The sequence below is a fragment of the Eretmochelys imbricata genome, chromosome 16 (assembly GCF_965152235.1).
Source record: "Eretmochelys imbricata isolate rEreImb1 chromosome 16, rEreImb1.hap1, whole genome shotgun sequence".
In the NCBI taxonomy this organism is placed as follows: domain Eukaryota; kingdom Metazoa; phylum Chordata; order Testudines; family Cheloniidae; genus Eretmochelys; species Eretmochelys imbricata.
In genome coordinates, this window is record NC_135587.1 from 25,643,305 (window position 1) to 25,667,356 (window position 24,052).

Sequence of the window (24,052 nt, forward strand, 5' to 3'; positions counted from 1 at the left end):
ACATAATAAACGCTCCTTATGCAAGCAAGAGCTTTATGTAGTTTAGTACACTTGGCAGGCCCAGCATCTACAGCCCATGCAGTACAGTAATCCAAAGCATTCAAATCAGAAATACAGCGTAGACCGCCCGCCTGCCCGTGCCTGCGGGCGAAGGCACGCTGGGGCTCTGTGCCAGGCCGCCCTCCCTGCCGGCGCGCCCTGTGCCCATTTCCCCCAAGGGCAGCCCGAGCTTGTCCCCTTGCCTCGCTCCTCCCCTCCCCTCCCCTCCCCCCCCGCCCCGGCGCTCCCCTCCTGGAACTACAGCTCCCAGAAGGCCCGGCGCCCCACGCCGCATGCGCAGTGACGGGCCTGCTCGCTCTCGCTGAGGGAGGCGGACGCGAGCCGCGGCGGGGTCTCGGTGGAGCGGCGGCTGGAGGCGGCGGCACATGCAGAGGTTGGGCCCCCTCCCCCTCCCCCTCCGGCGGCTGCCGGCCCCGGCCCCGGCCCCGGCCGGGGGAGCCCTGGGGCCGGAGGAGCCCTGGGGCCGGAGGCCGAGTCCTCGCGCCCCCTGCTGGGGCGGCGCCGGGGCCGCGGGCCGCTGCCTGCTCTTCGCCGCCACTCCCTGGGCCGGCGGCCTGCGGCCCCGCGCCGAGCCCCGCGGAGCCCGCCGCGCGGGGGGGGGCGCGTCGGCGGCCCCGCCGCGCGCCTGGGAAGGGGGCGGGGGGCCCAAGGTCACGGGCACCGGGGCCGTGGTGCCGGTCTAGTGCCCTCAGCCAAGCCCGTCTCCCGGGCCCGGCCACCGGCCTGCCGCCCGCTGCGGGCCCCCGCGGAAGAGCAGCTCGCCCCTTCCGAGCAGGGCCGGGGGTGCTGGGGAGAGCCGCGGGGGGAAGAGGGAGGGGAAAACAGGAACGATAACGGGACGCATTTGTTGGGACGTGGGTCAGATTCAATCTTAGGAGCTGCTTTTGTGTCTAGGCAGATGAATGTAGCTTCTCAGACACGTTGGGCGTTTGTGGTGCAGAACCATTCAAGGTCCCGTTTGACTTCTTGCCTTCCCAGGAGCCATTGTTCCCTGGCCTGTCAATCTCTAGCAAACTGCAGTCCTGGAAGTAGGAATGAGTCTTCCCCTCCCAGGGCATTCCAAAGAGAAGTGCTGCGGGACCATAGCCCTGTCTGAGCTAAGTCGCTGTGACAGTACCAAGGTGTTGTAGAATGAATCTGGGTAGCTTTTACTGTAGAAGTTTTGGATATATTCATGGACTAAGAAGCTTTACGTGGAAGAGCATCCTGACTTTCCCACCTCTTGGTTACTGATGGAATGTACCTGCTCAAATGGAATGCTTTATTCTTTGCTAAGTCATGATATTGAATTCTTCTTTATAGGACCAGCTTTTATGGCATTAAGGAAAACGGCACTGTTAAAATTGCTGATCTTTATAACTGAACATATGGGCCTTTGTTTACTAACAGGGATTGGTCACTTTTTCCTCTTGATGGATGAAACTGTGGCCTGCTATGTGTGAGAGAGACCATCTGAAGATGATAGGGAATGAATTAATTATGCTACAAGTATGAAAGTTTTTGAGAGTGAACCTCAGTATACTAGGTAAGAAGATGGACAGGAGTCTTCAGAAAAGAGACTTGTACATTGTAAACTGCTATTCCTTCACAGAGAACTTTAAAATATTCTGTCTAGGCATCTTTTTACACATCCCATTTTCATTATTTATTTGATCTTTTTATTACTTTCTTTGTATGAAAATATGGCAGAGTCCTGAGAGTTTTTCTGTTCCCTAATTGAAATTAGTTTTCACTTCATCTTTGGTTTTAGTACCAGTCATTTCTAGAGACTTCAGATGGGAAATAAATAGGTGAATTCTTATCACAGCCATCCTAATTCTTAAAGAATGGGACAGAGAGACAAATTTGTTTCTAAATAGCATGTTTTTCAAAGTTTTCTGTGAGACATGGCTCTCTAACAATGACAGTGATTTCTTCTAACTGTACAAATGTGCTAGATATCAAGCTCATGTGTCATAAATGTGTTATTGTCAAAAAGTACCTTGGGAAAAGACTGCCCAGTCGTATTTCGATGGAGTCCGAGGCTATGTCTACACTATGCACCTTTTAGTGACACAGCTAAATGATGGGGTCGAAATTAGCTATTACCATTTAAGAAAGAGATCTTGGAGCCATTGTGAATAGTTCTCTGAAAAACATCCACTAAATGTGCAGGGGCAGTCAAAAAAGCGAACAGAATGTTGGGAATCATTAAGATAGATAAGACAGAAAATATCATATTGCCTCTATATAAATCCATGGTACGCCCACATCTTGAATACTGAGTGCAAATTGGCTGCCCCATCTCAAAAAAGATATATTGGAAAAGGTTCAGAAAAGGGCAACAAAAATCATTAGGGGTATGGAACGGCTGCCATATGAGGAGAGATTAATAAGACTGGGACTTTTCAGCTTGGAAAAGAGACGACTAAGGGGGATATGATAGAGGTCATAAAATCATGACTGATGTGGAGACAGTAAATAAGGAAGTGTTACATACTCCTTCTCATAACACAAGAATTAGGGGTCACCAAATGAAATTAACAGGCAGCAGATTTAAAACAAACAAAATGAAGTGTTTTTTTCACACAATGCACAATCAACCTGTGGAACTCTTTGCCAGAGGATGTTGTGTAGGCCAAGACTATAACAGAGTTCAAAAAAGAACTAGATAATCAATGGCTATTGGCCAGGATGGACAGGGATGATATCCCTAACCTCTGTTTGCCAGAAGCTGGGAATGAGTGACGGGGATTGGATCACTTGATGATTACCTCTTCTGTTCATTCCCTCCTGGGCACCTGGCATTGACCACTATCGGAAGACAGAATACTGGGCTAGATGGACCTTTGGTCTATCCAATATGATCATTCTTATGCTACAGCCATGCCTCTAAAAGATGCGCAGTGTAGCCTCTTTGTCGGCAGCAGAGAGCTCTGCCGCCGACAAAGCACTGTTCACACTGGTGCTTTTCGTCAGTAAAAACTTTTGTTGTTCGGGGGAAGGGGTGTGGTTTTTTTTCACACCTCTGAAGGACAAAAGTTATACTGACAAAAGTCCAGTGTAGACAAAGCGTGAGAATCTGTTTGACGCTCCCCCTTATCTGCATCTTCTTTAATCAGACTGTGACAACTGCCTATCTGTCTAGCCAGTCTGCCTACATCAGTCTCCTTAAAGGGGACTCCTGATTCAACCTGTACCTCTTTATATCATTACGGGTTTTCTTACTAATTTTAATGTGAAGCCTGCATCAGAACTCGTCCCTCACTGAATGCTTTCTTAAAGAAACCTTGCCCACTTAAGGTCTCCCTGCTTTGTGCCCGGCATCCTGGTAGGACTGCAGGATGGTACTCATTTGTACATCTTCCTGTTCCAAGTTACAAACCTCTTCAAGAAGATCTCATAATTCAACATTTTTAATACTTAGCCTTGTACAGTAGAAACTGGGTCTGTCACAATACTTTTATTTTCCTATTTCATAGTCCTTAAATATTTCAGCCTAATTGGATATTTTAAATCACCGTTTACTTCCAATTCTCAAAATGCAATACAAAACTCTCAAAGGGGTTTGTGATGGAGTGGACTGGGCCCAAAGACCCCCTGCTGGAGGCCTCAGGGTTCTGCCACATCCATCGCAGGGAAAGAGCAGTGAAGAGGTCCTCCAAGAAAGAACTGCAGGCCTGGCAGCCTGGAAGAGCTGCAGGGCCACGGACAGTTTGCTAGCAGGGACCGAGGGAGCATTGAGGGAGCTCCTGGTTGGTTGCTAGGAATGAGTAAGAACTCAGCCTTGGGAGGGCTACCGGAAGATAGTGTCTCCAGGGAGGAAGCCCAGGCGATATAGCCCCATACCAGGGCTGGACTACTTAAAGACCAAAGCCCAGGGACGGCTAGAGAGAGAGAGACACCACCAGAGGGGTACTGAGATTGGCCTCAGTGGACCATATATCCGAAAGGGGTTTGTGCTGGTTAATATGCAGACAGTGTGACTCAGCTGGAGCACTGTGTCGCTGACAAACCCGCCTGAGAACCACCAAAAAGGGTCACCAGCACTAAAGAACACAGACATGCCCAACCAGAAGAGGGCACTTGCGGTGGGTGCCAATCCCGTTACAGGGGTTAAACTTCACAACATTGCTGGGAAAATAGATCGCTTTTATTGTGTGTGTCTGAGGATGTAGTCACATTAATTCACAGTGATCCTGCATGCTGTTCCACGTGAGCAGACCCCAGTGCTCGCATAGAGCCGCACTGACTTCAGTGGCCACCCATGCAAAATAGCTTACAGGATAGGGACCTAGATTTGCATGACATGAAAACAACCTTCCTAATATGAAAAATTATTTTAACATTTTGTTGTATACAGCCTATTTGCAAATACACACTTTTAAAGAGATTGTATATAAATATAGTTTCTCTTTCCAGCAGATGCTGAATCCTGCTAATGTGAAATAAGCCCTTCTTTGCTTCATAACTTTAAGACCCTCCCAATCTCTTATATTTTTTGGGGAGAGCATCACTTAGTAAAATGTCCTAAAAATATAATCATGTATACACATTAGAAATATATTAGCAAGGAAGATATTGCTGACCCTTTATTAATGGCCATTTTTAGCATCTCTTGTCTTTGTTATTACTTAAGAAACAGACAATTGTAGTGTTTTTTGTTTGTTTTTTGCTTATGTCATGAAAAAATTAAATGTAGTGGCATGTGGTATTCACAGAGTTATAAAGTTTGATGTGGTTTCAGTATACAGTTTTGTAATGTTTGTCTAAAAGTTCACCTGCCTTCCCCTTGTCAAATATTTCTTGTGAACTTTTGTTTTTCTCTGTAAATTTAAGTAACCCGTGAAAATGGTATGTTTACAAATGTGGTTTTGAAGTGGGTTTTTTATTCTTTTTGGTTTTTTGAGTAGGTGAAAGTGATCCTCTGGGATTAAGCTAGCAATTGTGGAGTCTGAAAGTTTGTGTCTCCTTTTGTAAATATAGACAATCTTAAGTTTATCTGTTTTTAACTGTTATCAAACCTAAAGCCTTCATGCTGTTTGTTTACATTTCGCAGATACTATTTATTTATTAATAAGTAAAAAAAAATGTTTGGAGAAAGGGACTAATTCCCCACAACTACCTGTTTGTGTGTGATGACATCATGAAATATAAAAAGATGCCATTCTTAAAACAGTAGGTGCGTTTGACATAAATTAGAGGCAGATAATGCTAGCAACTAATAACCCTGAATTCCCAACCATCACACCATCCTTAACCCCTATCAAGTTCCTCTTACTCCAGAGGTCTTGGCAAATAGGTATGCTCTGCAGTGTGCCTTGATGCTCAACAGACCTGGGATGCTTTGGACCAGGGAGAGGAGGTTGCAAGCTGCTCATGGAAAACAACCTATTGGCAGCCTCCTTTCTCTTAAATCCAAGGGATTCCAACTTGTGCATATTTGCTGTTGCAAGTGTGGTAGGATGGCATAAGAAGAGAGACAATGCCTTAAGTAAGAATGTTCAAGCTATTGGGTTAATGATCATTTTCTAGTAATATCCTCACTTCTTAGTTTTTGCAGCACAAAATGAGTCATCTGAAAAAATGGCTATGTCTACACTGCTCCTCAGTGTCAGCAGTGGGTAGGGTTAGTATAGAAACATGCAGCAATGAAAAGCAAGTTGCATCCACACAAGAGAGTGTAGCTATTACCCATGTCAATGAAAGGCTCCGTCAGTTGGAGGCAGCTGTTAAAAATAGTGTAGATGTGGGAGGCACTGCTTGGGCTGCAGAGAATCCTGTAGGGTATATACCCACAGTCTTCAGGCATACCTTTATTTGCCCAAGCAGTGCCTCCCTATCTACACTGGTGTTTATCCACTTCATGGGGGGCAAACAGTGTATGTATTTACATGCCGCCGTAAAAGGTGTGCAGTGTAGACATAGTGTTACACTGTATAAGTCCATCCATCAAATGATCGATGTACTCTGTAAAGGGATCCTGAAAATTAAGGTTTCAGAGTAGCAGCCGTGTTAGTCTGTATTCGCAAAAAGAAAAGGAGGACTTGTGGCACCTTAGAGACTAACCAATTTATTTGAGCATAAACTTTCGAGAGCTACATGCATCCGATGAAGTGAGCTGTAGCTCACGAAAGCTTATGCTCAAATAAATTGGTTAGTCTCTAAGGTGCCACAAATACTCCTTCTTTTGAAAATTAAGGGACTTCCTACCTCGCACAAAAAAAATCCCACCTCAGAGTTTAAACTATAAATTATTATTAGCCTAGATTTCAAGATGGGTTGAGGCTTCCACCGAAGACAATACTTTGGAAAAACCAAGCATCTATTCTGTAAGAAAAACCTTGGAGATAGATGTGAATGTAAGCACCATGTATAGACATTTAGCCTTCTGTTAAAGAAAGTATGCTTTCTGGATTTTAAAACATTGTTTAGATTGATATGTTGTTCTCTCTCTCTCACTTTAAAATAAAAAAAAATAAAATAAAAGAAACTCCTGAAGTAGGGTGATGAAACTAAACTAAAAATGTAATGTGTGGTTGGTAAAGGAGGAAGACATTTGCCTTTTTGCCTATAGGAAATGTATGCGAAAGGTCGCCAGGTAGTTTTTTGTTTTACCACACTAATGTGGACACACTTGATTACAAACACCACTCTATTCTGATACTAGTTGTGCTAAATTGTGCCCAGGAATAGTAATCCTGTTGAATAGACAATACATTCAGTGTTGCAGTGAAGCCAGTGGGCACAGGTAAATTTATAATGCAAAGTTGGGTTAGTCTGTTGTTGAAGAAGAGGTTTGAAAATTTGAGATGCTGGTTTTTAAAGTTTAGAACTCAGTTCATATAATTTATTTAGCTGTCTTTTGTTTACAAATGAAATTTTCAGCTTTTAACTTTTTAGCTAACTCTTCAAGACACATGCCATTTATTTAAATCCAAATTCTGTTGCTTTTTAGCTGTTACTGTAAATGTTAATGACACAGGAAACATTTTATGTTTTCATGTGGGACAAATTTGCAGGGAAACCAAGCAAGCTTGCTTAGGAGATATTTTTCAGTTTGATGGAATGGTTCAATTTTGTCTTGGTTTGCCCTGCCTAGATTTGACCTGTCCAAACTTGCTATGGAAGTTGAATCCTGTGTGGGCTCCATGCTAAAAAAATAACCTGAAGCAAGAAATGTTCCAAGAGAGAAGAAAAGGAAAACTATAACTTACTAATGATCTTTACCACTTTGGTAAATAATCCTTATGAATTTTGTTTAACGCCTTATTTTAGTGAAGCACAGAAGTATTTTATAGAGCTGGTTGTTTCTTTACATTGCAATACAAAATCAGACGTATTTCTTAGTAAGCATTGGTTAAATTTTCAGTCATCTAATTCAATATAGTGGTTTTTAGGATTTTATTGCTTTTTATCTGTCTGTCCTAGGCATTTATCACCTTGGTATCTAACCACCATATCCCCTTTTTCTTATGTTGTGACAACAGTTGTCAAATGTCATGTCAGTCAGGTATGCCAAAACATATTTCAGCTCATGCTATCCAAGAGCATCATGATGTGTTGTATATTATTAACATTAATCATGATAATTTACAGTTGCAATACCAAAAAACCACTTCAGCTTATCTACATTGAAATTATGGAGATAGCAGGAATTTAATAGGAAAAATCCAGGTATTCGCTTAAATTCTATTGTTTTTGCAGCCACATGGAATTTAAACTTCTGTTTGTCACAGAAGTTATTTAAATATCTGGATTTTATAAACTTTTGTCCTTTGGACAACTGTAAATAATCTTTCACCTATTCAAGTCGATAGGTTCTTTGTCTGGGACCATAACGTGATTTCATGAGCACTTATAAGCTAACACAGTTGGGCAATCATGACCTTTTGTATTCCACAGAAGTTAATAAGAACATTCTTTAAAGTTCTTGTCCTGAATGCTGGAGTGAATTGAACTGCTCTCCAGTACAGGAAGGTTACAGGACATAAAATTGTTTGCTCATAATGATTTCTTTAGATAAGTATGAAGGGAGGAACTTTATTTGATTTCTCTTTTTTTTTTTTTTTTTTTTTTTTAAGTATTCACAGTAGCTGGGTGTGACGGGTTGGACCCCTTAAGGTGCCACCTGATGTGCTGGGATATCACTGAACTCGCCTGTTCTGCCAGCCAGGGCCCCCTTTTTACTTATCTTGCTGAGCCAGGCTATTAAGCCTCCTCCAGCATACACACAGGCAGGGCCACACCCAACTGCCGAACGATACAGACACTGAGATCAGCTCTGGGAAGCCTCAGCTTAAGGGACTTGCCCCAGCACTCAGGTGTCCACCTCCCTTGGAGTGCAGGCCCAAAGGTATATTATGAAATCCACCCCCTCCCTCAATGTGGAGGAAGGTATGTATAGCTGCTTACCCCCCCAATTATGAATTGCACAAATGAGGTTATATTATAAACAAGAAATAAGTTTATTAACTACAAAAGGTGAATTTTAACTGGTTAAAGAGTTAGCAAACAGAACAAAGCAGATGACTAAGCAAACAAAACACACATACGAAGCTTGTTTCATTAAAGAAATTGGTTACAAATAGTAATTTCTCTCCCTAAATATTGTCACAGGTAGATTACAGAAAGTCTTGAAAGGCAGCTATGCTGGCCTGCAGCTTGAGACTTCAGGTAGTTCCACTCACAGTCTGGACACCCTGTCAGCCTGGATTCAGCCCTTCTCCCCTCAGTTCAGTTCTTGCTTCCAGGTGTTTTTCAGTGTCTCTTTGGATGGGGAGGCAGAGGAGAACCATGATGATGTCACTCCCCTGCCTTATATAGCTCTTGTGTATGGTGGGAACCCTTTGTCTTCCAGTGGAAGAACACTGGCATTCCAAGGGGTGGATCCAGTACAAGATGACTCAGACCAAGTCTCTGGAGGACTGTGGCAGCCATTACTCGTAGGCTGTCTGGAGCATCCACAGGAAGACTAAGCTCTTTCACGTCCATTGTCTTTGCTAATAGGTCATTAGCCCTGTCTGGATTTTCCGTTGTTGTACCTGAAGGGCTAGTTGGGGGTGACACCCAAAGTAACACGTATGAAATACAGATACATAGTCAATATTCCTAACTTCAGATACAGAAATGATACAGGCACACACATTGGATAATCACATTCAGTAAATCATAACCTTTCCAATGGTACCCTACATGAGCCATCTTGTATAAAGTATATATCAGTTATGTCATATTCCTATTCTTTATGAAAATATGCTTATGAAATGGAGTGAAACATCACATTGGGTGTTTGAGCAGGCTGTATTCCTAATATTTGTATTTAGAGCAGTGAAACTGAGACTGAGCACAGTCATTTATTGACATTGTTATTCACGTGCTTCTCTTTTTGCTGAATTGGAGTTGGTTAATTTGGTCACTTGCAGTATTTAGTAATGTTTCTTTATGCAGTAGTTTGAAGCCTTCCGACATGCCATACCTATCAGATGCATTCCTTTACTTTCATAAGGACATGTCTACAAAATTGTTGACCTACCTTATGCCGGCATCTAGCCGCTGCAGTAATTACATCACTTGGCCTGTCTACACTTTGCTACTTGGGTCAGCGGTGTGCTTCCTCACCAGCAGCATTTGTATTGTTTGTACTATCAGTGTGGGGCATTGTGGGATGGCTCCTGAAAGCCAGTAACAGTTGGTGGAAACAATGCAGTGTTTACACTGACAAAGTGTTGACCTAACTACATCGACCTTGACTCTACGCCACTCGTGGAGGTGGAATGATTAAGTCAGAGCAGCAGGGCAGTTACATCAGTGGGAGCAAAATTTAAGTGTAAAGACTTCCTTAGTTAGGTTGACTTAAGCTGCCTTGTGTCGAGCTAACTCTGTAACGTAGACCAGACCCAAGGTTCACAAGCTATATCTTAGGGCTAATCTACACTAGCAATGCTAAAGTGGTGCCATGGCAGCGCTTTAATGTGTCTTGTGTGGTTGCGGCAGAAGCGCTCTAAAAAAGCGAGCTCCACGAGGGGCGTAGCTACCAGCACTGGGGGCATGGCCCCCAGGGCTGGTGCGCTGTCTACACTAGCTCTTTACAGGGCTGAAGCTTGCGCTCAGGGGGGTGTTTTTTCACACGCCTGAGTGAGAAAGTTGCAGCCCTGTAAATTGCCAGTTTAGACAAGCCCTGAGTCTTCATCTTTAGTTTCCAGTCAGTTTGCCCTGTTACTCCAGACTTCCACATGACTTTAGAAGCATTGTTGAAAACTGGTGGGTGGGAGCAGTGCCTCTCATTGAAGCAGTGCTTTTTCCAGAGGCTGAGAGTTCAGTAGCAGTCGCTAGCAGGCCAATCAGCTTAATTTATGGAGGACTATAAAACCATAAAAGCTGTTTTCCAGATGAGATAAGATTGACTGCACTATGTGAAAACCCAAATTAATTAAAACTTGTTGTCAACACAGTTGTATGTACTGGCAACCGACTCACCAGTTCACAGCTTTAGGTTTGTACGCACTAGTGCTTACTTCGATATAACTCAAGTCACTTAGGGGTGTGGAGAAGTTACTCCCGAGTGATGTAAGTTATACCAACCTAAGCGCTGGAGTGGACAACGCTTTGTCGGAAGGAGACGCTTACCCGTCACCATAGCTGCTGCTGCTCGGAGAGGTGGAGTAATTGTGCTGACAGGAGAGCTCTCCCCGACCGGCATAGAACGTCTCCACTAGCAGCGCCGCAGCTACATGGGGGCAGCTGCGCCACCGTAGCGATTCTAGTGTAGACGAGCCCTTAGTCCCACCCATCTCGACCTTGAGTGGTCTTCTATTGTGTTTGAATTTCCACCACAAAGAGACAGACATTTTGCACTTCTTTTGCGTGTTCATTTCAGGAACCATAATGCTAGAGCAGGGGTGGGCAAACTTTTTGGCAAAAGGGCCACGTTTGGGTGGGGAAATTGCATGCAGGGCCATGAATGTAGGACTGGAGCAGGGCGTTGGGGTGCGGGAAGGAGTGGGAGGGGGTGTGGTGTGTAGGAAGAGGCTCAGGCCAAGGGGTTGGGGTGCAGGAGGTGGTGTGGAGTGGGAGGGGGCTCAGGGCAGGGGGTTGGGGTGCAGGGAGGGGTGTGGAGTGTGGGAGGAGGCTCAAGGTTGGGGGCTTGGGACAGCAGCTTGGGGTGCAGCTGGGGGCTCAGGGCAGGGGGTTGAGGTGCAAGAGGGGTGTGGCAGGGGGTTGGGTGCAGGCTCCGGCCCGGTGTCACTTACCTTGAGCGGCTCCAGGGTGGCAGCGGGGCTAAGACAGGCTCCTTGCCTGCCTGCCCTGGCCTTGTGCCACTCCCGGAAGTGGCCTGCACCACATCCCTGTGGCCTCTGAGGGAAGGGGGGCAGAGGGCTCCACTGCCCTTGCCTGCAGGTACCTCCCTTGAAGCTTCCATTGGCCACAGTTCCCCGTTCCTAGCCAGTGGGAGCTGCAATGGGCGGTGCTTGCAGGCGAGGGCTGTGCGCGGAACCCTCCCCACCCCATCCCCCCTGTGGCAATCCCACTGGTCGGATCCAAAGCCCTGACAGGCCAGGTCTGGTGCTGGTCTGATGCCGACATCTGCTGATGAATGTAGTATCTTAGGGAAACTACAATATTTGTATATTTATAAATATCTTTTTTTCTCTTGACAGCATAATACACTGTAAAAGATTATATTGAGGTAACCTGATATGTTCTGCCATCTTGTGGCACTCAAACTGGTCAACTTATTTTTCGATATATTGCACTCGTGTGTCAAGATATTAAAAATGTGTGTGGGAGTGTTAATTTGGATTCTGAGCATCACCTGATATGGAGTCACTTCTTTGTGGACTCTTGGAGTAAAAACATGCTGTGCTTTTATTCTGATAATCAGAATTAACCCTAAATTGCTGTCTTTAATCTAAGCCTGTCCTGTATTTTCAAATGACTGTATAAATGTACCAATGTCACCGTAAAGCCTTACTTCAGTAATAAACTTCCCCGTCCAAATCCTCTCCATAGCCACTAATGATGATCCTACAAATAAGAAAGCAGACTGATTTGGGGGTAAAGTATATTGAATCTTCTTTCTTGTAAAAGTTTTTCTTGAGTGGCTAGATCACCTATAGAACCGTGACTGGCGAAGTTTGAATTCATATCTTCAAATCCAAATCTCCTAAGTCATGTTTGCTGCAGTATGTCGGATGATTTACTGGAGTTCCGAGAGTGAGGCTCCACAGGGGATTTAGACTGAAGCTTTTTTGATGCATGTCAGGTGGCTCAGTGTGCAAGTCGCACCAATAGTATGCACGTGGAACTCCTGTTCCATTTTCAGTTTGCATTGTGTGAACGGAGCATAGCATTCTAGGGGGGAGGGATAGCTCAGTGGTTTGAGCATTGGCCTGCTAAACCCAGGGTTGTGAGTTCAGTCCTTGAGGGGGGCCATTTAGGGATCTGGGGCAAAAATTGGGGATTGGTCCTGCTTTCAGCAGGGGGTTGGACTAGATGACCTCCTGAGGTCCCTTCCAACCCAGATATTCTATGGTTCTCCAGGAGTATCCCTGGATCCTTTGCTTCACTGCTCAGCAGTCTGCATCCTGGGATTGTTTTCACTGGGAATTGTGGGAAGCCAGGTGGATTCATTTAAAAAAAAATCCTTTCTCTCCTGTCTTCACCCAATACTTCCTTTCTGGGTGGGCACATGCCATTTTTGAATTGCTGTCGGTCAGCATGGACCCATAAATGGTATGGTGACAAGCAGGAGTAAAAAAAGAGTACTTGGTCTGTGTGACAGCATTCAGAGCTGGATGAATTCAGCATTGGACTTCGCCTGTCACGCTGTGGAGCAGACGATGCAGTAGCAGGAGAATGTTCTATGGCAGCAGCAGCAGGAGGATACTGTGCATTGGTGGCAGCAGGATGAGGGAAAAGAACAGGATGCTGCTGAGCTGTTAAAACAAGAGGAATGGCTCTTGGATCATTTACACGGTGTTCAGCGCTGTTTCTGATCCTGGGAGACCAGTGTGGATTGTCAGGAAAGGATCATTCTGCAAAGCTGGGATGATCAGCAGTGGTGAGAGAACTTCAGAATGGAGAGGGCTACTTTTTGTGAGATCTGTGCAGATCTGACCCTGGAGCTTCAGTGATAGCGCACCAACAGGTGGTGTCCCATACTTGTGGAGAATTGGGTTGCCATTGCTGTCTGGAAGCTGGCCACCCCAAATGTACCAGTCTGTAGCCAATCCATTTGGCTTTGGGAGATCAGCTGTTGGGGGCATTCTCATGCAGATCTCCTGTACCATTGTTAAGGTGCTCTCTAATTGGGTCATGAAGCTGGGTAATGCTCAGGAGATTATTGATGGATTGGCACATATGAAGTTCCCAAACTATATTATGGCAATTGATGGAAGCCGTGTGTCATCATTCCCCTTTCCTTCCCACTATGAGGGCACAGAATTTATAATACAAAAAGGATATTTGCCGATTGTGCTCCAAGGACTCATGCGTCACTGTGGCAGGTTCACAGACATAAATGTAGGTTGGACTGAGAGGGTTCACGATGCTAGCATCTTTCAGAACTCAGTGCTATTTCAGTTATGAAGAAAGAACTGTTTGTGCTCAGGAGCACTGTGGACATTAATGGTGTGGAGGTTGGTCCTGTTGTTTGAAGAGACCCAGCTTATTCCTTGATAGTTTGGCTAATGAAGCCATACACAGGCTGCTTGGACAGAAGGAAGAAACGTTTTAACTATTGCCTGAGTAGTTGAGTGTGCGTTTGGTCATTGAAAGGCAGACATTTGTTTATGATATAGTTTGGAAGCAGAAGCAAAAAATGATTCAGCCATTCTAACTGCATGTTGTTTTGCATAATATTTGTGAGGGCGAAAGCCTTACTGATGGGTGGGAGACTGAGGTCCAGAGACTTGCTCAAAGGTTGAAGCAGCCAGCGAGACGTCCCATGGAGAACGCAAACACCCAGGGGAATGCTGTCTGGGATGCCTCTTGTTTGTGTTTTGAATCTTATGCCTGAAGATGTTGCCCATGGGACGGTGGGGGCGGGCAGGTGTTGGGATGCAGACATTGTGAGCACTGGGGTATTTTGTGTGGCTGATTGAAGTTTAACATTCCGTATGTGCATTGTAAAAGCCTATGAATTTTCAGCTTTATATAAAGGATTTTCTGTGTTAAAATCAATGATTTCTCATAATGGATGCATTGTAAACTGTTTTATTAGGAAATAACAATAAAAAACAGTTTTAATGAAACCAATGGAAAAAATCTTTGTATTTGGAAATACGTTTGTTAATCTTCTTAAGTGACTAGATACACACAAACTTTTAATTACTGCAATGGGGCAAACAAAACTCGAAGTGCAATAGTAAGGACATTTCAAATACAACAATTTGGAGTGTTGGAGAGGGGTGCATAAAGTTAAAGACAAGTATACATCTTGTCTGCATGGATTCTGGGATTGAGTATCGTGGCTTAAAATTCTCATGGGCATTGTAAGACTCAAAAGAGCTGGACACAAGTGTAGTGTCTACAGCAGTGGTTCTCAACCTATTTTCTCCCCTTCAGATTAGCCAGCCTACTGGAAGTAAATAGAGGCCCAGTCCTTGATGGTCTGGCTGCTGCAGGCATTGTGGTTGTGGGAGGAGGAGATGGAAAGAGTCACTTATTCATATCCCAGACAAGTCATGGTAGCTTTTTTTTTTTTTTTTTTAAAGTATGTATGTGTGGCTTTATCTCTCTGAACTTCCTCCAAAGAATGGGAAGTGATCTGCATGTATAAAAGGTAGTGGGTACATTTGCCTTTGTCTTTGTCTATCATATCTACTTTCAAGCTGTTTATGGTGGGGTGGCTGGAGCAATGTTGCCGGTTTGTTTTTGTAGTGTGTGTGCTGGAGATGCTTCTGTGGCATTGGAGATGTAAAGGGGAGAGGTTATGGAAGGTGAGCTGGTTAGTAATCTCCTTAGGGCTGTCCTCATTCTCGATGTTACATGGAGGCAGGTGACTAGGGGGAGAGAATGATCTTATTCAAAGAGACAAAGGGAAGACTAGTGAGAGATGCTCAGAAGTTATTCACCAGGACACTTCCCTGAGAAGTACTGCAGGAGTGGAAGGATCGTGTAGTCTACGAGGGTTGGGGGCATGGACATGAGGCTATTACCTTGATTTTGTTTTGCATATTATAGGGATTTCTCAGTCTTAAGTTCTGCTGTATCTCCCTTGCAGACATGGAGAGAGTGCAGAGAAAAATAGAAGGGATCCTACAATAATTGTCAGCTACAATGCATCTTACAGGGCATTCGTACCTCAGCGGGGAGCGATATTGTTTGTGCCTTGACTGGGCAGGCAGAGTGTACTTATACCTCATGTAAATTAACCACATTTCTTTTCCTATCGGCACTGTCTCAATAAACTGAATTTCGCACAAATGAATGCCTTCATTATTCAAATCTGCTGCAGAGGAGGGGGTTGAGAATACATTGTAATTCCGCCATGCTGGCAGGCACCATTTTGAAGCAACAGAAAGAGGTTGGGGGGAGGGAGGCAGAGGCTCTTAGCTAACATCTGCCAACAATAATAATGAGTAATAAATTGTAAAGATAGGTACTTACGTGCTGCAGTTCCCACCAGGAGGTCTGACTTCCATCCTGGCCTGAGTTTTTGGTGGGGATTCAGTCTCATCCATCACAGGGCAGAAATCATGGTCCATTGGGGCAGGTCAGGACTGGGGCTGGCCTTCCAGCTGGCTGTGTCGGGTTTCTGAGTCCCAAAAGGATCCCAGCTCTCAGGGGACAGTTCATCTTCTGATTTGTCGAGCTGGTCATCCTTGCTGTGGGGGACAGTGCGGGCAGCAGGCTCCAGATAGTGCAGTGGTTCTCAACTCTGGTCCACCGCTTGTTCAGGGAAAGTCCCTGGCACGCCAGGCCGGGTTGTTTACCTGTCGCATCTGCAGGTTCGGCCCATCGCGGCTCCCACTGGCCATGGTTCGCCTCTCCAGGCCAATGGGGGCTGCGGGAAGGGCGGCCAGCACATCCCTCGGCCCGCGCTGCTTCCTGCAGCCCCCGTTGGCCTGGAGCAGCGAACCGCGGCAAGTGGGAGCGCCAATTGGCCGAACCTGCGGCTGCGGCAGGTAAACAAACTGGCCCAGCATGCCAGGGGCTTTCCCTGAGCAAGCGGTGGACCAGACTTGAGAACCACTGAAAGAGTGCCTTGGTTGGGTTGTACTATAGTTAAGCAGAATCTTGTCCAGTTAATAAAAAAAAAAAATGGACAGATCACATTCCCCTACCGGATTGTGTCCTTTTATACCTTGTGTCAACATACTTTCTTGTGAGCTGCTAAGTCTTTATCCGGCACTGGTTGGCTTCTTGTGGATATCTGCTTTGCAGTGTCCATGAAAAGGTCCTTATGTCCGTAGCTGGCCACAAGAGTTTCCTGAACTTATGCTTCACTCCAGATGGTGAGGAAGTCCAAAGTGTCAGCACAGCTGTATGCGGCATGTTGTTTGGCTTTTGGAGGGCTATTGTGGTTGTATCACCAGTATAATGGTACAATAGGATCCAAGAGCAAATGGGCAACATCTTGCCCTACACCATCTTTCAAAGGGAGAAGGGTCACCCTGGAAACTTGGTATCAGGAAAGGGAGGGCACACATGTAAATGGATAGGTCAGTAATGGTCGACCTGCAAAGCATTGTGAGGTAGCCTTTGAAAGCATGCAAAAAGTGGTGCACAGCAATTGTGAGCGCATAAAACACCAAACAAAATCCATTTAAAGTAGTCCTAGTCCATAATTCAAGAGGGTTCTGGTGTTCCTGATAAATGCAGAGTTAGTGCTCAGTGATGGGTTGTGTCATTTGTATGCAAGCGTTTTCAAACCAGATTAACTAGATTGGATCCAGTTTAAAACTCCAGTGTTAGGCAAGCCCTCTGAGAAGGCAGTAGCTATTATCTGAAAGACTTTTATTGACTGATCTTTTTGGCCCGGTTTTTACTGGGAAAAGAAATGTGTTTAATGTAAGTGAGCTAACTTGAGGTGAAAACTAAATGAAGATAAAATGATTTACATATATATAAATAAATAATACTTTTACACAGATTAGCAGGTCAAGTTAAAAGACTCTCTTCACCTGCTGTGTGTAAAATCTACGAAATGCCTTATCTTCATTAGGATTTTACCTCAAGTTAGCTAGTTCAAGGCAATGCCTCTTGATTTTCCCATACAAGGAAGGTAAGACAAATGAATTTAAAGCTACTTCCCAGCATTGTTCATGAATTTGGGATGATTGTAAGGAGAAACAAGTTTTTCCCTTCCAGGTTTGCTGATCAGGTTTTTGGAACTTGTAGGTTAGTGAATGAGGGTGTGGGGAGAAGTGAGGCATGATCTGAGTCTGAAGTATCGTAAACTGAGCTCTGCTACTGACTCATCCTTGTAGTACTGGGCAAACAACTTTACCTCTCTCTCTGTTTTTTCCAGTCTATAAAATTATAATTCTTTACTATCCAGTCTCCTCTCAAGTAATTTTATTTGATGATTGTGACATTTCTTGAAGATAAAAAGTCCTATATAAGTGTTAAGTATTAAAATCTCTTTTGAATTCAAATTTTAGTTATAGTCTGAAAACTGATTTTAAAAATTATTGCGTTCTTCTTGCTTGTTCTGTTTGTAAGTAATTTTTTTTTAAACTGTCAGCCCTGAAAACTCAGTTTAGGAGTTGAAAGTCAAGCTGAGTTCTTTCAGGCACATGCATCATAATAAGTATTGAAGATTCTTAAGGCTATATTCTGCCTGGGTTTTACCTATAGAACTCCATTGTCTTCAAATGGTACTGTACATCAGGTATAACTTAGGTCAGAAGTTGATCTTGAAATTGGAATTTAGTTTAATAAGTCTGATATATGAGCCAGAATAAAATTCAGCTTTTTCTCCCATTGCTGTACTGGCTCTGAAGAGCTAACAGGAGTTGAAAAAATGACTCCCTACGTGACTTCATATTAAGTGATAATATGGACACCACCTGGAAAGAAAAAGAGGGCAATCTAGAGAAATATTATGTAGAACGGTAGAAAAAGAAGCCCGTGAATATGGCACTCAGAAGCCTGACTGACCAGCACAAGACAAACATAAATAGTGGAAACTGGTAGAAATCCTATGCACCTGAGGTGCAGGAGGATAAAGAAAGGAGGAGATAAATTTTCCTGTTTTCTGAAGTATCCACCTCACTCCTCTCCACCCCCCTTCCTCCAACCAAATAAATAAGTTGATATGACCAGTTTCATATTGATTAACTTGCAGTCCTGGCTTTCAAGCTATGGACAAATGACTTTTGTAAATGCTTTCTTTTCCTGCCTCATCACTAAGCTAGGTTTCAGAGTAACAGCCGTGTTAGTCTGTCTTCGCAAAAAGAAAAGGAGTACTTGTGGCACCTTAGAGACTAACCAATTTATTTGAGCATGAGCTTTCGTGAGCTACAGCTCACTTCATCGGATGCAACTGATGAAGTGGGCTGTAGCTCACGAAAGCTCATGCTCAAATAAATTGGTTAGTCTCTGAGGTGCCACAAGTACTCCTTTTCTTATAACTAATCTAGTGGGATTTAAAATATGCTGTCTGTCTTTTTTGGAAAGTATGTTTGAAAGCTCTTGCACTTGAAAGCATTCTGGGTCCAAATTCTGCATTCCTGTGTGCCATGCAACTCCAGAGTGAATAATTGGAATTTGGCCTTAAGTCTAAAATATTATTTGTTTCCTATATTTTTGCTGTTTCAAAATCAAATCAAGTTGGCACTGAATTTGTCCAGGTATGTTTCCAGAGAAAATGTGGTTAAATATGTCAGTCTGAACGCCAGCTCGCCTTGTGCTTGAGTTAATTAAAATGCTGTTGTCCCTTTGTCCTCTGTTCTATATCAAGGGATCCCAGGAATTTAGGACTGTCAGAAGATTTTTTTTTTTTATTGTATGCAAATTCTCAGAGTTGCCTTAATGTTGTTTAACTCGTTTGAAATCCTGATTCACCTTTCTAAAGCTAGTTAAAGGATATTTCTTGCTTTTTTTTAGTACAGTTTTGTGAAGGAAAGATGAGTGCACTGATCTTTTAGCTTTTTAGAGATCTATCATAGGCAGTCTTTTCTTCATAAATAACTTTCTGGTTATACTTTCTCATTTCCTCCACAGTTGAAGGTAATGTTGTGACTAGCAAACAAAAGGGACGTGTGAAGAGAGAGCTGGCTTCCTTCTTAACAGAGCTGAATTTGCATTATTGCCTCCAACTACTAAATCTAACTGCAGGGATTTTATCATATAAAAAAAACTCATGTTTTAGTCACAAAAATAAAACTCCTATTCAAAAGGTGAGCAAATGAAGTCCTTAGAATAATGAATAGCTTTCCAAATAACATAGCAAAAATGTTTAGTTTCATAAAAAAACATTTTAAAAGTGTTTTGATCTACTCCAGGTTCCAAATAGCATGTCTTTACATAATTGAAAATGTAGGATAAAGAGATCCATTTGAAAGTTGCAGTCTTTAATATTGAGTAAAGGCATACTAGCCCCATTTTTAAATTATACCAACTATTAATGGGTGGTGAAAAGCATTCATTAGTCTTCCTGTATTTCAGTTTCCATTGTGAAAGAGGTTGCCTTTGCAAAGTAAAACTTCTCCCTAATAATTTGTAAAATCTAATGAAAATGTTCCTTACTTTTTTCTGTATGCACGCGCACTTGCTGTACAGTGCCCTTTTGAACAAAAAAACCTTTTGTAGTGCATGTCCAAGAAAAAAAACAAGCTCAACAAGAGATTGTTTTCACTATTAAAAACAAAGACTTTGTGAAACCATATGCAAGTATTTGAGATGTAATTTTATTTTAAGGATCTGAAACTCATCAGATGCAGGTTAATTATAAAATGTCATCTATAATAGGGGAACTTTGCAAAACTAGGAACTTGTCTCCCCTCAAAACGTACACTGCATTGTCTCTCATCCAGAATGAGTTAAAATGAATTAATAATTCTACGCCATCGTGCCTGGGTACTGTAGAGATGAGGGCCATAAAAGTACCCAGGCAGCTCCTTAACTCATCCTGATGTGCTTCTATGTATCAACATTTGTATGTTATAGCTAGCTTGTTTTAGATCCGTGTGCTTGGATTCCTTGTGAAAACGGAGGAATACAATGACGTATGTCACTATATACATCATTTTTTCTGGTCACCTGAAAGTTGCTTTAACATAGATATTTATAATCTGTTTCTTGATTTTTATTGTAAGAATAATTTGTTGCATGACATCATTTGTTAAAAACCTTATACTGCTGGCACAGTTCTGTCACATCAGTAGCACTTCTCCATTCATTTAATGAGGCAATCACCTTTAAAACGTTTTGTAAAGGTACTTTGTATTCTTCTTGGAGTCCTTTTGGTTTAATGTGTCAGAGGGGTAGCCGTGTTAATCTGTATCCACAAAAACAATGAGGAGTCCAGTGGCACCTTAAAGACTAACAGATTTGTAAACTTTTGTGGGTAAAAAACCCCACTTCAGATGCAACTGAAGAAGTGGGGTTTTTTACCTATGAAAACTGATGCCCAAATAAATCTTAGTCTTTAAGGTGCCTCCGGACTCCTTGTTGTTCTTTTGGTTTAATATCACCTTCAAGTAGAGCAAGGATCTCAGCATGAACTACAGCCTTTGGATTGGTTTTTGTTAAGGGTACTCTGAGTCTCCTTTGCAAGCTTAGAAAATGCTTTGTAAGTTGAGGTGTTCAGACATTAGATGTTTAAACCTTTCTATATAAAAAGATGATATGACAGCTATTCATGGTTTATCTTCAATTGGATTATAGGGTTTTGCTTGTCAAGTTGAACCATAGAGGAGGGAGCTTGGGTAAGTAGTTGTTGGTGACCCATGCTCTTGAACCATCAGGGTTTCTTCAAAAATTCTGTGCCCAGTTAGGGAAGCTAATAAATATTATTTGGAAAGGATCCTGTGGTTTAGTACCTGGTGTGGCCGGGAAGATCTTTAAAAGAGTACAAAGAGGAGAGTGATATGCCTGCAAATCATAAATCATACTCTAGTTCCCTGAGTGTGGGAGCAAGTAGCATTGTGAGATCAGGCTTCACTGAAGGTGCTAGAGCTGATAAGGAACAGACAAGCATTCCATTTATTATTGTATTTAAGTACCCATCACCATAGTATTTGGGTGCTCTAACATATACAGGGTGGTGGAGCTGGTCATAATTCTTCCTACCAAACTAACACTCAAGAAGGGCTACTTCTGATGGTGAGGATATGAGTGGTCAGCTAAGGTAATTTTCTTTGTATGAAATCAGGTGAGGTTAATGGCTGTTCAATTTTCTTCTCTGTAATTATGTTTACACAAATTATATTGTCTTTGTTAACATGGTTTTCACAAATGATTCCTCAACATCTTAATTTAAATAAATAGAGGAAAAAATGAAATTTCTTTTGAATAACTTGACCGTTTTATAATATGTCAACAGCAGTATGCCTTATCTATCTAGACTTTTAAATTGGGTAGTTAGCACATGTTAGCTAACAGGTGCAAAGATCACACCTTTAAATCCTAAACTAGACAAGTTGCATCTGATTAATATTGCAATATCTGATTATATTATCATATAGTTACATATTTGGCAAACACTTCTTACTAGCCTTCATTAAATTTCTAACGTAATGAAAGGTTTTAAATACTATGATACTTTTTTGGTTTATTTAGCCATTAAGAAGCAAATAAGGTATTTACAAAGTACAACTTAGCTGCTGTTGTACTGTAATGGACTGTGCAGATTTCCTTTCCAACTTGAGGTTTCTTCAGTTTGTTTTGTCATTTAGAGAATTTCTGGATCATGGCCCGCAAGTACATTCCTATGAGTTGGGACATTCAAGAAGACATTGTTGAACGAGTTCTACTATTGAGTAGCAATGTATTCTATGCATGTTTCCAGCATTTGGCTTATGTATGGGTGGTGCTAGTTATGAGTATCTTTAGCAGAAAAGGCAAATTGAATAATGTAGAAGACCGAATCTCTTTATTTCACATAGAAGCAGGAATTTCTGTCAGTCAAGGGGCTACTAGACCCAAACACTTATTTTAAACTGCAGCATAGCTTAGCATGTGTTCTGATACATCTTACTCTCACGTACTGCTTTGCTCACTGAGCACTGACTTGGCCATATAATTTGTCAAAATGGGACTCCTTTTCCCCTTCTACTTCCCTGATTCTGAGTGTCGTCATGCTGGCCTCCACAATTAGAAATTAGAAGGGTAATCCTGAGGGTGTTCTCTTTTCTCCTGCTGCACCCCAGTGTGGCACTTTGGGGAGAGCTTTACTGTTATTAGTGAAAACAGAGTAATGTTTAAGTTAGCAGAGCTGAGGGCAGCTTTAATTTATGTGGAACTGGCCAATATGATGTCACTGAACCCTGCAAGTGCATGTGAGAAATTTTGAAGATCACATTATCCATTTGAAGTGTTTTACAGTAAGGAAGGATGGTCTAATAACTAGGGCTGTCGCCTGGGGTTTGGGAAGCTGGGGCTAGATTTAACATTTTTATTAAAGCTAATGTTAAAAAAAAATTATATAATACATAGGTTAAGAAAAAAGTGTCTGTACATCTGGGTATAGTGCTTAGATTATCTACAAATACAAAGTTTTGCTTTTAAAGTCATATGATACATAGAGTACATAATCAGCAATAACCCAAATTTAAGTGGATCGATTTAACAATACAGTTTAGATATTAGAATCCAAATACTCGGGTACATCACTCATGAAAAGTTGTACCGAGATTTGGTAGTGGAAAGCAAAATATATCAATGAGTGGAGATTCTCCCTCAGTAATTGAAAATTAGGTTGGTTGTCCATTTAGAAATTACAGTCCATGAGGAAAGTAGGGATCAATGAGGAAAATAGGGATCAAAGATAGGTAGGTACTGTAGTTACAGTAAATCATAAACTTACAATTATTACTTGGTTCTTAAATTTTATCAGGAATTTTTTGATAACTTTTCAGTATCCAAATTCTTTTTGCCTGTTGGAGTTTTAAAAAATAGAAGCTATATATAATGTGAAATTCTTCATGTATTTTCCCTTTTGCAGTGAGTACTGTGTAGTCCTCTCACCCTCAAAGATGGTGAAGCTAGATATTCACACTCTGGCTCATCACCTCAAGCAAGAACGACTCTATGTAAACTCAGAAAAGCAACTTATTCAGAGATTAAATGCAGATGTATTGAAGACAGCTGAGAAACTGTACCACACAGCCTGGATTTCCAAGCAGCAAAGGATTAATTTGGACAGACTTATCATAACAAGGTGATAAATGCTTTGGGGGAAATTGAACTCCTAAACTCTGTGAATTAAAACAATTCCATGATTCTTTTCATACTGTATATTGAGCACAACAAGTGATTCTAATTACAAAATTTTAATGGATATAAAGCCATTTTAGAATAATTTTTTAGAACAGGAAGTCTGAGTTGTCTCAGATTTGCTCTGAAATAGTTCACTCTCTACTCTTTTTTGGGGGAGGGGGCTTTTGTGTGTGTGTGTGCGCGTGCATATGTTGCATCTCTTCTGATTTGTAGTTCATAGCAAGAAATGAGGTTTTTATTATTAAACACTTGAATTTGTTATTGTAATGAAGCTCATACATTGAGGAATATTAAAAAAAAAATTTTTTTTGTGAAACTTACAATAAAGATTGTAGATGTTAACTGCTACCTTTTTTTAAAGGAAGAATTCTTGCAGTGTACTTTTTACTCTGTTGTCTAGAGCAGCGTTTTTCAAAATTTGGGTAGCAACCCAGTACTGGGTCATGGCATGTCAGGCACTGGGATGCTGTGGTCAGCACCTCTGACCAGGACATTAAAAGTCCAGTCAGCGGTGCTACCCAGCTAAGGCAGGCTAGTGCCTACCTGTTCTGACACCATGCTGCACCCTGGAAGTGGCCAGCAGCAGGTCTGGCTTCTAGGCAGGGGAGCCACGGGGCTCCGC

The 24,052-nt window shown here is 42.5% G+C and overlaps 1 protein-coding gene across 7 annotated transcripts in view; it reads left to right on the forward strand.

Moving 5' to 3' along the window:
- Window positions 1–343: 343 nt before the first annotated feature.
- The window catches only part of GAPVD1 (GTPase activating protein and VPS9 domains 1), a 63,757-nt gene continuing 40,048 nt past the window's right edge, over window positions 344–24,052 (forward strand). For 3 of the 7 annotated variants that reach the window (XM_077836053.1, XM_077836054.1, XM_077836055.1), the window contains exon 1: window positions 23,156–23,371. In XM_077836053.1, coding sequence (XP_077692179.1) covers window positions 23,187–23,371 — 185 coding nt within the window. In that variant the 5' untranslated portion in view covers window positions 23,156–23,186. Of the gene's footprint in view, window positions 434–1,038; window positions 1,184–19,237; window positions 19,389–23,155; window positions 23,372–24,052 lie in introns of those variants that run through there. The other 4 variants (XM_077836060.1, XM_077836056.1, XM_077836059.1 and 1 more) reach the window with 4 other exon arrangements.